Source organism: Panthera uncia (genome assembly GCF_023721935.1).
Source record: "Panthera uncia isolate 11264 chromosome A1 unlocalized genomic scaffold, Puncia_PCG_1.0 HiC_scaffold_16, whole genome shotgun sequence".
NCBI classification, from domain to species: Eukaryota; Metazoa; Chordata; class Mammalia; order Carnivora; family Felidae; genus Panthera; species Panthera uncia.
The window spans coordinates 5,915,425-5,928,490 of record NW_026057576.1 but is presented as its reverse complement, the minus strand read 5'-3'; the positions used below and the strand labels follow the sequence as shown (position 1 = coordinate 5,928,490).

The following is a 13,066-nucleotide window of genomic DNA, read 5'->3' as shown; positions in this document are numbered from 1 at the left end:
GGAAAAAAAATAATAGAGAGTAGAGATCGATAACATAGAGAGAAAATACAAATTACCAACCTCCACTGAAACAGGACATCACTACAGAAGCTACAGATATGAAAAGATACGGGAATAATATGAACAACTTGGTGCTGATAAATCAACAACTTGCGTGAAATAGACAAACTACATAAAAAATACAAAATATCAAATACTAGATGCTATTAAGGATATAATATTAGTTTGTGAATTCTATCAAATATTTATAGAAGAAAAACTACCAATCTTACAGAAACTCAGAATACAGGGGATGAAGAAATGCTGCATAACGTGTTTCACGAGGACAGCATAATCTTGATACCAAAGACAAAGACATTACAGAAAAGATAATTATAGAACAACATCCTTCAAACTCAGACAGTTAAAACTCCTTAACAACACACTAGTAAATCAAATCTAGCAATAAACAACCAAGCAGGGATTATTTCAAGAATGCAAAATTGGACAAACATTAAAAATCAATGCGGTCTACCAATGAAACAGAATAAAAGAGAACTATAGGGTCATTTCAGTACACGTAGAAAAAAAGCATCTGATAAAATTCAATACCACTTATGAAAAAACTAGAAAGAGCTTCCTAAGTCTGACTGACAGCATCTATAAAAACCTATAGCTGGCATTTTATCTAATAGTGAAACACTGAAAACACTTTCCCCAAGACTGGGAACAAGTCAAAGATGTCCGTCCTCATTACTCTTCAACATTATATGGAAGCCAAGTCAGTGCAATAAGAAAAAAAATACAAAGATGAAAAGAGGTAAAACTACAAAACACTATTGAGAAACTACAAAACACTACAAAACACTATTGAGAAAAATTAAAGAAAATATTAAAAAACAGAAAGTTTATCTTTTGAGTTTCATGGACTGAATGCAATATTATTAAGGTATTAGTTTTCCCCGAATTGATCCAAACCATAATCCCAGCATGCATATTTTAGAAATAAAAATGAGCTGATTCAAACATTCATATGATACTGAAAAGGACCTAAAATAGCCCAAACAATCCTGAAACAGAGGACTAAAGCTGGTGGCCTTATACAATCTTACTTCAAATCTTGCTGTAAAGCTAGAGTGACCTCATAATGGCATAAGGGCGGACAAAGAGATCAGTAAGAATGGAACAGAGCCCAGAACAGTTCACACTTACATAGTCATTTAAGTTTTTGCCAGGGGAGGGGAGAAGCTCAAACCTTACATCACATGTATACAAACAAAAATGAATTAAACAGAACCCAAACTAAAGCGTACAACCAAAACTATACAGCTTTTAGAAGGAAACACAGGAAAATATCTTCACAATCCGTGGGTAAAGATTTCTTCAGTCAGGCACAGAAAACAACGGTCGCGAAAAGGAAACAATAGTAAATTTCATCAAAAATAAAAATTTGTGCTCACTTTAGGTTGAAAAACCATAATCATATACGTTAAAAATAAGTGTTCATATTTCTTTCCGAGCTTAACTTCATTTACAGTTATCAACATACACATGAAGAATGTCTGTTCCTAAAATGAGCTGTTTTCAAAACATTTTGCTGAAGTTTAATACACACAGAGAAGAGCACACAAACCCGTTAAGTGCACAGCTCGGTGAGTTCTCACATACTAAACCCACGTAACCAAACCCAGAACAAGAACAAGAAACAGCACATTACTAGAATCCTGAAAGTTCCCTTGTCTCCACTTTCCATCACTCCCTGACCCCTCCAAAGAAAATCTCTATCATGACATCTAACATCACCGACCACAGTTCAATGGATTTTAATTCTTTAAAACTAACTAGAATATACAGAACTGTAGATGCTGGAAGAACTGATAGTTAATGTACAGATATCCTTCCTCTAGATTCAAGAGCATTAAAAATCTATCAATTACATGAAAGAGAATTTCCAGCATGGCATACCCTCCACCTCACCTCTACTCTTCCCTCGTGGAGGTAATTCTTACATGTCTTCCTGGAACCTTCCTTGATTTTCTCAGTTAGATGTAGATCCTTTTCCCATTCTCCATACAGTTCTACCACTGTGCTTGGTATACCATTATTATAAGATATATGAGTGTCTTTCCTCATCAGCATGTAAATACTCAAGGCCAGGGACCCTGACTGTTCTGTTTCTTTACTTTTACCTACTCTAGTTCCTGTCAACATGACATACAACAAATGAATGAAAACCCAGTGGTATAAATCTACTAAATGAGTAAAATTATCTAAGTTAATATATCTAGCTCACAATAGCCTATTATCTGTGGATAGATACAAGGGCTAAAAGCAACAAGATTATAATATATATTCTATAATATTCTGATTACAGCCAGAAAAGATAAATTTGGACCCACAGTGCCACAATAGTAAAAACTGAAGTAAATCTCATGAAAGTAAAACTCAGTTTAAATCTGTGAATAATTATTTAATAGTGCATTAAGATGAATATTTTCCTCTGGGATTAAAATGAGATTCTAATGCCATATGGAAAGCTAAGTTTCCAAAAGAAAACAGCGCATATTTTTAACATATTCAAATGAACAGATACAATAAAAATCAAGTAACACAATCTCATTTTAAGTTCATGTAATGACATCAATCTCATTAAAATAGAAATACTAGTTTTAATGAACATATAGGTTCCTACAAACTTACTTTTATTGCACCCAATGAAATAATAACTGGACCCTTAATATTTAGTGACATTTATCAGAAAAATATATATTTATATAAACAACTAAGACTGACGTACTCCCAAATAAATGAATTTATGCAGACATTTTTGCTAGAACTACATGCCACCTTTAGTTCTCTTAGGAAAGAAATAGATTTTTCTACAAATGGTCAATATGAAAAATATTTACCAACTTTCAATTAATGTGTATATGTGACAAATACAATTCAGAGACCACATAGTTGACATTCATGAGTCAAATGATAATAATGATTATAAAAAGAGCTTCACTTACTGCTATTTCTCTACATGCCGACATAGAGATCCCAGTTCCTTCTATTTGTTTTAAAGCATAGTCCTTATCATCTTTCCTGCAAAAACAAACTGATTTTAATATACAGATAAAACTAAATTTATGTGCATTTTTAGTAATATAAAATATAAATAAATATAAGCCACATATTTGATACACAGACCACTTTTCACATGTGTTAAACAGTATCATATAGGAAGAAGTTTTTAGATAATCTAGTTCAATCCCATTATTTGCTGAGGAAAGTTACATTCAAAGTAATAAAAAGACTTGTCCAAGCCTCCATGGTTTGGGGAAGACAAAGATTCAGAAATGGAGCTCCAGACTTTCAGCAATGATACGTATAGATTTCCTTTTATACACACGTGTGCGTGTGTACTGTACCCTCAACACACACACACACACACACACACACACACACACACACACATAACCTTGCTTCCTAAAACCCATTCAGATATTGGTGGGTCAAAAAAAAATTAAGAAATGAATGCATCAGTAAAGTACAAGACGGTTATAATTTCAAACATGTTATAGTCCTCCTATCTCCCAAATACCTTTGAAGAGATTCAGTCAACATGTGTTTACTAAGCACTTACTATGTATTCAGAACTGTGCTCGGTATGGGGGTTAGAGCAGAGTTCCTTCTTCTATGGAGCTTTCCGTGTCTGCTGGCCTAGACAGATAAGTAACTAACATACCGCAGTACAATCTAAGCGCTATGATAGGGCAAGCGCAAACCGCAGAGGTTACTCAACAGTTACTCTGGGGGAGGACCTAAGCAAGGACTTCTCAGAAGAAACACCATTCAACTGGGGCCTAAGTGGCAATTTTCACACTGTTTTGACTCAGGACCCCTTTACTCTCTTGGATATCACTGAGGACCTGCGAGGTTTTGTTCGTCATATCTATCAGTATTTACCCTCTTCGATTTTAAAAATGGGAACTTGTAAAAACAGAATACACAGCACCTATCCGTTAGCCAGCAGAGCGATGATGTCACGTTATGACACCTTTGGGAAAAAAACCCACTGTACACTCACGAGACAGTGAGAAAGGAAATACCACTGACCCTTGAACAATATGGGTTTGAGGTGCACGGGTCCACTTATATGCAGATTTTTTTCAACAAATACAATACAGTACTGTAAATATATTTTCTCTTCTCGTTTCAGTAACATTTTCTTTTTTCAAGCTTTCTTTATTGTTAAGAACACAGGAAATAACATACGTAACATAAAAAACATGTGCTTAATTTGCTGTTTATGTGATCTTATGGCTTAAGCAGTCAAGTTCTTAGGGAACTAAAAGTTATATGTGCATTGTAGACCGTGGTGACCGCGTAGGCTGTCGGCGCCCCCAACCCCCACGTACTCAAGGGTCAACTGTGACATCACAGCACTAGTAGGAAAATCGTGTTGACCTTCGGATTCTCTGAAAGGATTCTGGGGGTAACGAGCGGTTCCCAGACCGGAGTTTGAGAACTGCTGATGTGGGGGTATGTGTATTTGTGTACGTGTACGCGGCTTGAGTTAAGACGGCAACACAGCGTGAAGATGCACGAGGCGAGACAAAAGCATTTCAGGAGAACAGACATCGTAAACAACGGGGGATGAGGCTCAGGACATCAATCAGGAACCAGAACATAAGTCTTTCTACTCCAAGAATAACAGGAAGCCCTCCATTAAAGATCTCTTTCATAAGAGATATCAATCCTATTTTATTGGGAAAACGTATCTTTGGCTGCCTTCTGAATGCTTTGGGAGAGCAAATAAGAACAGGAGGCAGAGAAGCCACTGAAAAGTAAACAGCGTTAAAGTACTTCAGCTGAGAGACGGCGGCGGTGGCTGCACAACGGTGGTTTCTATACAGAGGACACGGACCGGAGTGCCTCGGCAAGGCAGGACCAGTAGCACTTGGTGACAGGGCACTGGTCAGAAGGAAGGAGGAGGAGCCAAAGATAATGACTTGCGCCGAGGCAGCAGGTTACCAGCAACATCACCGACTGAAATAAGAAACGGGAGGAAAAGGACCGACGGCAGAAGAAGCCAGCTCCGTTTTGTGTAGGTCGAGTCTGCGGTACATCCGAGATACCAGAGTGAGGATGGCAAGCTGAGTCAACAAGTCTAAAGCTCGAGAGAAAGCTGAAGACACGCGTTTACTATAATTAGGACACACACGGTAATCAAAGCCATGGGAGTCAAGTGACGCCAGAGAGGTCAAAAAAAAAAAAAAAAGTTTCAAAAAGGGTAGAATAGGAAATAGTAGCGAAAGCTGCGGAGGAGACTAGCGAGGTGAAGAAGCGTCCGCTGAACTTAGCAACGATGAAGTCACCAGAGAGCAGACCGGGCGACAACAGTTGAGGTGGTGATGTAATGGCAGAGTCCGCAGTGCAGCAGCTGGCGACGAATGGGGCACAAGCAAACTAAGATGATAAACGGAGACATCTGAGAGGGAGAAAGCACACCGGTAGCTGGACTGATGCGCAAGCTTACAGAGTTACTATTATTTTAAGAGGGAAGAGAACTGAATAGGTTAAGTACGGCCAGGAAGAATCCAGAGCGAAGGAGCTGCTGACGGAAGAGGGAGAGGCAGGTAAAAGTTAAGAGAGCAAAGACGAAAATGCTGAGGAGAAATTAAACAAGGCTAGAAGGAGAAACACTTTCAGGGAGAGTTCTCACCTGATGGCTTCAAATCTTCCTGATGTTGGAAATTAGGTCATATACTATAAGTAAGAGGAGGGCACCTAGGCGGCTCAGTCAGTGAAGCGTCCCGACTCCGGACTTCGGCTTAGATCATGATCTCACGGTTCCTGAGTTCAAGCCCCGCATCTGGCTCCATGCTCCCAGCACGGAGACTACCTAGGATTCTCTCTCCCTCTCTCTCTCCCCCTCCCCCACTCCCTCTCCAAATAAATAAACCTAAAAAATAAAAGCACGGGCAAAGGTGGTAGAGTTCAAGATTTGAAAGGATGAAAGGAGGTTTGGTTGAATAAAATCTATTCATTTAAGTACATTTACTACTTTATTATCTCAAATTATTAAAACATACGTAGCTTTATCTTCGTGATTGCAATATATTTACACCAAATCCTTAGCTGTGGGGGAAAAAAAAATCCCAATTCCAACATTATTTTTCTGAAAAAAAGATCTGTCTTATGACAATCGGCTTTATAACATACTTTCTAGTAAAGCCCCACGGGCACTCATTATTTTAAAAATACATTAAGTGTACCTACACTCAATGTTCACTATGTCTGAATGATGTGTGAAAGAATTAAAAACATGAAGTTGAAGAGGGGGATGCAAAAATAAAATGACGTCAGGACTAGAATACGTCTGCTAGACACTTTCACATACACGGTACTGGTTTAACCAGATGGTTAACCCAGGAGTGAGTACAAGGGATTGTTATAGGTACTATTTGAGGATAGCATCCTAGATCTGGGCACTCTAAGGAGAAAGAGAGTGGTGGGAAAGAAAATAAATTAAACCCAAGACTTACCCATTCACCTCCTTAACAACAGCCCTGAATTTCTCTCGTATGTAAATGGCCAAGCTGCCATATGCAAATGTCTTCTCAATGAACTGAAAAATTCTAATCTGCAAACAGTTCTCTCCCCCATCCCAAGTAATTATATGTGTTATATTTTATAAAGGTAAGTGATGAGCAAGAAAGGTGAAATGGGAGAATAGAAAAACTTTAGATGTTTGATAATCAAAAAGGCAACCTCCTCTTGAAAATCATTGAATTACCGTCATAATATAACAGCACTTTGTGGTTTACAGAGCACATTTATTTATATATCCATCCACACAGTCACTTTTCAGTAAAAAGGCACATTGGAGAGGAAAAGGATTTGTTCCCCAGTTTCAGTCATGATCCGGTTAAAGTAGTCAGCCTGCATAAATAAATAATTGCAATATAGTGTTTTAAGTGCTATAAATAGTAGGGACCAACTACAACTTGAAGGGTTGAAGCAAGATGAAAGAAAGCTTCAGAAAGAGGCTACCTAAGCAGAGATTTTCAAGATTTCAGAAGTTGGTGAGGAAAGGAGGGAGGGGCTGTGGAGAGAAATCAGTAGCAAGAGCAGACGTTCCAGAAAGTGGGAACGATACGTACAAAAATACAGAAGATGGGGAAGGTGTGACATGCTCAGAGAATAGCAGAGAGTAGCAGCAGCAGTTTAACATCATGAAACATGCTCACAGTCCTGAGGATGGATGAGATTTTAGAAACAGGCAGAGGGAAGATGGGAGGGGGTCAGCTGTGTCATCTGTGTCCAAAGAGGGGTACACAGAGTATATGCGCTTCACTTCAGGGAGAGTAAAAAAACGTAAGTATGACAAGAAAATACTACATTAAAAATAATAAAGAAAGCTGAGGGAAAGTGTGTTACATGAGGAAGCCGAAAGGAAGAGAATGGAACCATGACGAAAGAGTAAAGCCAGTAATAGAAAATGGCCGTAAAGGAGCGGGTAAAAAAAATGAGCAGTGTTTTGGTACAAAAGAGTAATGAACACACGTATGAAATTTCACTTCCTTCCTAAAACCCTACTAAAAAACGGCAAAGAAATTTTTTAAAAATATTAACTCACATGGATGAGAAATGGAGAGGAGGCAGCATAAAACTTTGGAAACTAGAAAGTAAGTGGACAAACACTAACTGATTAACAAGACCCAAGAGAAAACTAGATCAGACACTGACAGTGAAGAAAACTGAGGACCAATTAGATGCATCCAGCAAAATCCTCCAAGATCAGAGAACTGACAGTACGAGATAACTCTGGAAGTAGAACTGGTTGAGTGGAAGATAAAGCTGAAGAGATATTTCTAGAAAATAGAATAAAATAAGAAATGTGAAAGAAAACCAGAAAAATTAGACAACCAGTCCATGAAACCCAATATACAAGTAATTAGCAGTTAAGAAAGAAAGAACAGAGAAAAGAAGTGATTCAAGGCAACTTCCCAAACTGAATGACAGGGTTTCTAAAACTGAAAGGGTCCAATGAGTTCCCACCACAAACAGCTGAAAACAGACCCACATCAAGACACAATACCTACATCTTTCAGAAAAGTGGAGATGAGCGGATTTTACAAGCTTCCGGTGGAGACAGGTAATGGGCCATTTAGAAAGGATCAATATTGGCCACGAGAAAGAAGAAAATCCTGCCATTTGTGACAACACGGATGAACCTGAGGACATTAAGCTAAGTGAGATAAATCCCATAAAGAAAATACCGTACGATATCACTTATATGTGGAATCCCTGAACTCGTAAAAACAGAAAGTAGAATGGTGACTACCTGGGGCGAGGGGCACAGGGAGATGTTTAATGAACAGGATAGTGATTATAGATAACAATACTATATTATAAACTTCAAAGTTGCTAAGAGACTGTATCTTAATTGTTCCCACTAGGGGGGAAAAAAGTGTTAGCTACACTACAGTGGTAGTCATATTACAATATACAAATTTATCAGTCAACAAGTTGTACAACTTAAACTTACACAATGCTATATGTGAATTATATCTCAATAAAAATAAATTTAAAAAAAAGAATCAGGAATCAGGATACCTGTGGACTTCTCAACAGCGGTTTTAGAAGCCAGAAGCTCTGGCCTAACTGCACTACGTAAAATCATGAGGTATTGATTACAGCGTCAAGAGAAGTTGTTTGGGGTGTAAGAGCCTGCTCTGGAGAACTACATTGTCAGCTGCAATGACAGAAAAACATTACAGAGTCGTCAGCCAGATCAAGGAGCTTGAGCCAGAATGTAAATCAGTACAGTACTTCCTTCATGGAAAAAGTCATGCTTTACGGGAGAAGCAAAAAAGAAAGAAAGAAACAGCTGAGCCGATCACTGTTAGTTACGTAGTAAAAATTGTGAATTACATGAAGCGTAATGTGTTAACCTGAAGATGTAATTATCTTTATTATGCAATAATCTGTAAGCAGATCATAAGCAACCGTCACTGTTGTGCTGCAGTATGACGGCTACCGAGGGAAAAGGTCTGGGAGGATATGCTAGACCACAGCACGAATCTCAGCGATTGTGCACGACAATGAGCTGCCCCGGCCGAATGCTACAGAGATGTGAATTCAGCCCCCTAACTTGCTTAAGTATTTGGTATTTTTAATAATCTTAGTGTTTCCAGTTTGGGACAGAATGCTCTTAAAGATACATCCTTGGGCCTTAGACATATTTTAAATCATTTTTAATAAAATCTATTTAAAAAGATTAAAGGTCCTAATAATTATTGTTCTTACTGCAATTAGTATTTTCAAATATGGCTTAGGAACTACTTTTTACCTTTGGATACCACGACTAAAGTTCACATATTATTATCATCTGATTTTGCCTTTTGTGAATTTAGGTCCCAAAATCAAAATAATAAAGCGGATGTCTTTTACACTTAATGTACCTTTGGATTTCTTATTTTAAAAACTCTGTTCTCTCCAAATTGATTTATTTGACAACTTAAAGGAGTTCAGCCATTATACATTAAATGCAAATAAAATGTATTAATGCGCATATACATATGTGTGTATGTGTGTGTGTATATATATGTGTACATATACATATATACACATATATATACATATGTACATATGTTTGGCGATTTATGTACATTGAGCTGAGAAGAGGCAGACTCATGTTCTTAGAGAAAAACTGGTACAATGACTGTTTCAATATTTTTGTTTCTAGGTTTCAGTATCCTAGTCAATTAAGAACGAACATAACACACTTGATGGTAGAAATCAAGAAGCCTTGCAGGTTGGTTCAAGTCCTCACTGTTCACAATATGTTCTAACTCCTTGGGTAACCACTGACTAAAGCCTTACATCCTTGTGTATTATATACACATCAATAGAGGAGCTGCTTTCTCCCATTCTAAAAATTCTGGTTAACCTAATTTTCCAGAGCTGTTCAACCTTATCTTCCCTGGCTAGATACTTAATCAGCTCTATACGCTGTCAGATTAGGTGACTGGCTATTTTTGAAGCATCATTAGGGAAAGACTGCACTTGAACCCCCATGGAAATGACCTTGCCATACTCTGTTGACAACTACAACAGCAGAACTCCTTGGATGCACAGCTCTCAATTACCGTGACATGACAACACATCCTCAAATTACTGGAAGACCATCCCAGCCAGAGACCTCAAATTGAGGATTCCTAAGAATCCTCCAGAAGATGATCCTAGAGAATGAGACAGCTTCCACCCAGGACCCATGGAACAAGATCTAAATGGCAAGAACCAAAGACTGTCAGGCTTAAATCTGCATGCTCTCATTCCACAGCTCTTTTCTATCCTCTATGCTGGTTTAAATTTCTGAATTATTAATAGACATCTGCTATGTCTAATAACAATACCCTTAATATTGCTCTTTATAATCCTAATCACTCCTTGTATGAATCCAATACCTGGCTACAATTTGCTCATGATTTCACTAAAATAATGCAAACAAGCTAATTACTGAGATTTTAGCCACTTTCTTTTGGGTGCAACTCCGCTCACTCTAGTTCCTGGGCAATCACACTCAACTACTAAGCAACTCCTGAAATAGTCAACTCAAAATAGTAAACAGAACAGGGAGCCCCTGTGATGTCAAACCTAGCAAAGTTTCTGTCTACACCAAAACCACACTTGGGACTTGGCTCTTTGCTTAGAAACAGATTACAAAACCTGTTAATCTCAGCATGTGCCATACTGCAGTGCTCAAATGACTCCAGAGTCCTACATGTGCACGGCCATTTTTGCTTTGGATGATTCAACAACTAACCTCACAACAACAAAAAGTATACATAAAGAACTCACTTCAGTCCAACAACTGAGGTTCTCTGAACAGCCTCCTGATCAATGGAATTCCGGCAAGAGCGAAGATCTGGATTTTACAGAACAGTGTCCTGAATGGCTGAATTTGGCCAAAATGAGGGGCTGAGAACAGCGAAAATAAACTCCGCTGATAATCAGATTGTGATATACCTAACAGATTAGAGGCAATGCCAGTACAAAGGCACACAGGAAATAAAGTTTGCCTAAGGCAACAGCACAGCTGCAGGATGACTAAAATGGCCCTTTTATGAGTGATTACTGTTCTCTTACCAGTGAGTCCCAGCTTTGCTTCACTCCTACTCTTGAAGAGAATGCTGAGATACCCAATTACCAAACAGACCCCATTTCATGAGAGTATCCAATCCAGAGCTGATCTACTCCCCCAGTCTTTCCTTAAGACCATGCAGCCCAAGCCCAAACCCTCCGAAGCCCTTGCCCACTCCCTCTTGCTGAGATACCTCACAGTTCCCAGACGTCCACTGTCATTTGCTACGGCAGACTAATAAACTTTGACCACCGGTGCATTCTTGATGGCCTTATGACCAATAATCTCACATGAAGTTATAGTGCATTAAATAAAGCAAACTGAAACAACACTTCCTTTCATTTAAATTGGGTACACTCTGAGAGCACATTCTAATTAGCCACACTATATTTTGCTTAAAATCCCTTGTCATATTAACACATTCGACTCTTTCGATCGTCTGACAAATGAAATCTAGAAATTAACTTTTTTGTCAGCAACCCAAGTTTATTTTAAAAATTACTCAAATTACTAATTCTAGATTTGAGGGGATTTCTTGGCACTTTGGGGGAGGTTCCTGTGCTTGGCACAGGTATAGTCTCCAAGATACAGCAGTGAAAAAGAATGCCCTTTCAGGAATTACTTTCGAGTTTCTTGGCAGCTCCAGATGCCAAGCTCCAAGAAATTATAAACCTTCTTGTAAACCTACAAGTGAGTATCTCCCATCTACATGATCTCAAGCAATTCACGCTAAACTTGTTAGTTCTCACACTTTAAACTCATCTTCACCTTGTTTGGAGAAACAGCTATGCAGAATTTAACAAACTGCTGAGCTTGGAAGTCAGAAAGTAACTCTTGGTCCCTTCCTGTCTGTTCAGTTATAAGATTACAGTAACATGATCAAATATCATTACATGTGGGGGTTTTCCATCAAAGTAAACTACTTACCAATCTTTTTAAATCAACTTCTCAAAGTGCCATTTTTCTGAACATTAACTCTATAAAGTTATTTATAGTCACTGCATCTTGACTTCAAGAACCATATCTTTTTTTTTTTTTTTTTTTTTTTTGGGACAGAGAGAGACAGAGCATGAACGGGGGAGGGGCAGAGAGAGAGGGAGACGCAGAATCAGAAACAGGCTCCAGGCTCTGAGCCATCAGCCCAGAGCCTGACGCGGGGCTCGAACTCACGGACCGCGAGATCGTGACCTGGCTGAAGTCGGACGCTTAACCGACTGCGCCACCCAGGCGCCCCCAAGAACCATATCTTAATATTCGTTGTCTATAATCATTTTTCTTCTCCTTAACATTCATGGTCCAAGAACTAAGAAACGCTAAAACCAGAAATCAATGCATAGTATTTTTCTCCCAAATGGTTGGTCTTTCTTGCTATTTCACATATCCACTAATTTATTTCCACTTGGCCCCAAATACTGTTTTCTTAAAAGTACTATTACATCAGGCATACGAATATACTCAAATGTTTCTTAAATATTCATATTATACTCCAAGTATTATTTTAATTATTCAAGATTGATGTTATTACGACACCCTAAAAATGTCTTCTTCTCCCTTAATGTACATTCTACCTTGTCAACAACACTCTGTAATTGAAAAGATTGTTATGAATGCTCATTGTTGAACAAATGAACCGGATGGGATCTGAAGTCATTACATTACAGCTCTGTCTCTCACATGCAGAGGGTTTATTCTGTCATTAGCAACACAGCGTAAAACCTGAATTTATAAATAAAAATCTGGCTATAAAAGTTTTTCTACATAAAGAAATCAATGGACTTCTACCCTCTCACTCTTCCCTTCTATTTTTGTTTCCAGTATCTTTAAAGATTAACATTTAACATTATTGAAAGGTTCTCATTTAAACTGGTGACAGACGTAAAGGAATGGTAACCTCATGTACTATTAATAACAGTATAAACTGGTACATTTTCGAAAGCAATCTGGAGT

At 38.2% G+C, this 13,066-nt stretch overlaps 1 protein-coding gene across 2 annotated transcripts in view; it reads right to left on the bottom strand.

Annotated features, from left to right (window-relative positions):
- Positions 1-13,066, bottom strand: part of CDK8 (cyclin dependent kinase 8) — a 112,248-nt gene that overhangs the window by 52,115 nt on the left and 47,067 nt on the right. For both annotated transcript variants that reach the window (XM_049646756.1, XM_049646755.1), the window contains exon 2: positions 2,994-3,069. In XM_049646756.1, the coding sequence (XP_049502713.1) occupies positions 2,994-3,069 (76 nt within the window). The remainder of the gene's footprint in view (positions 1-2,993; positions 3,070-13,066) is intronic.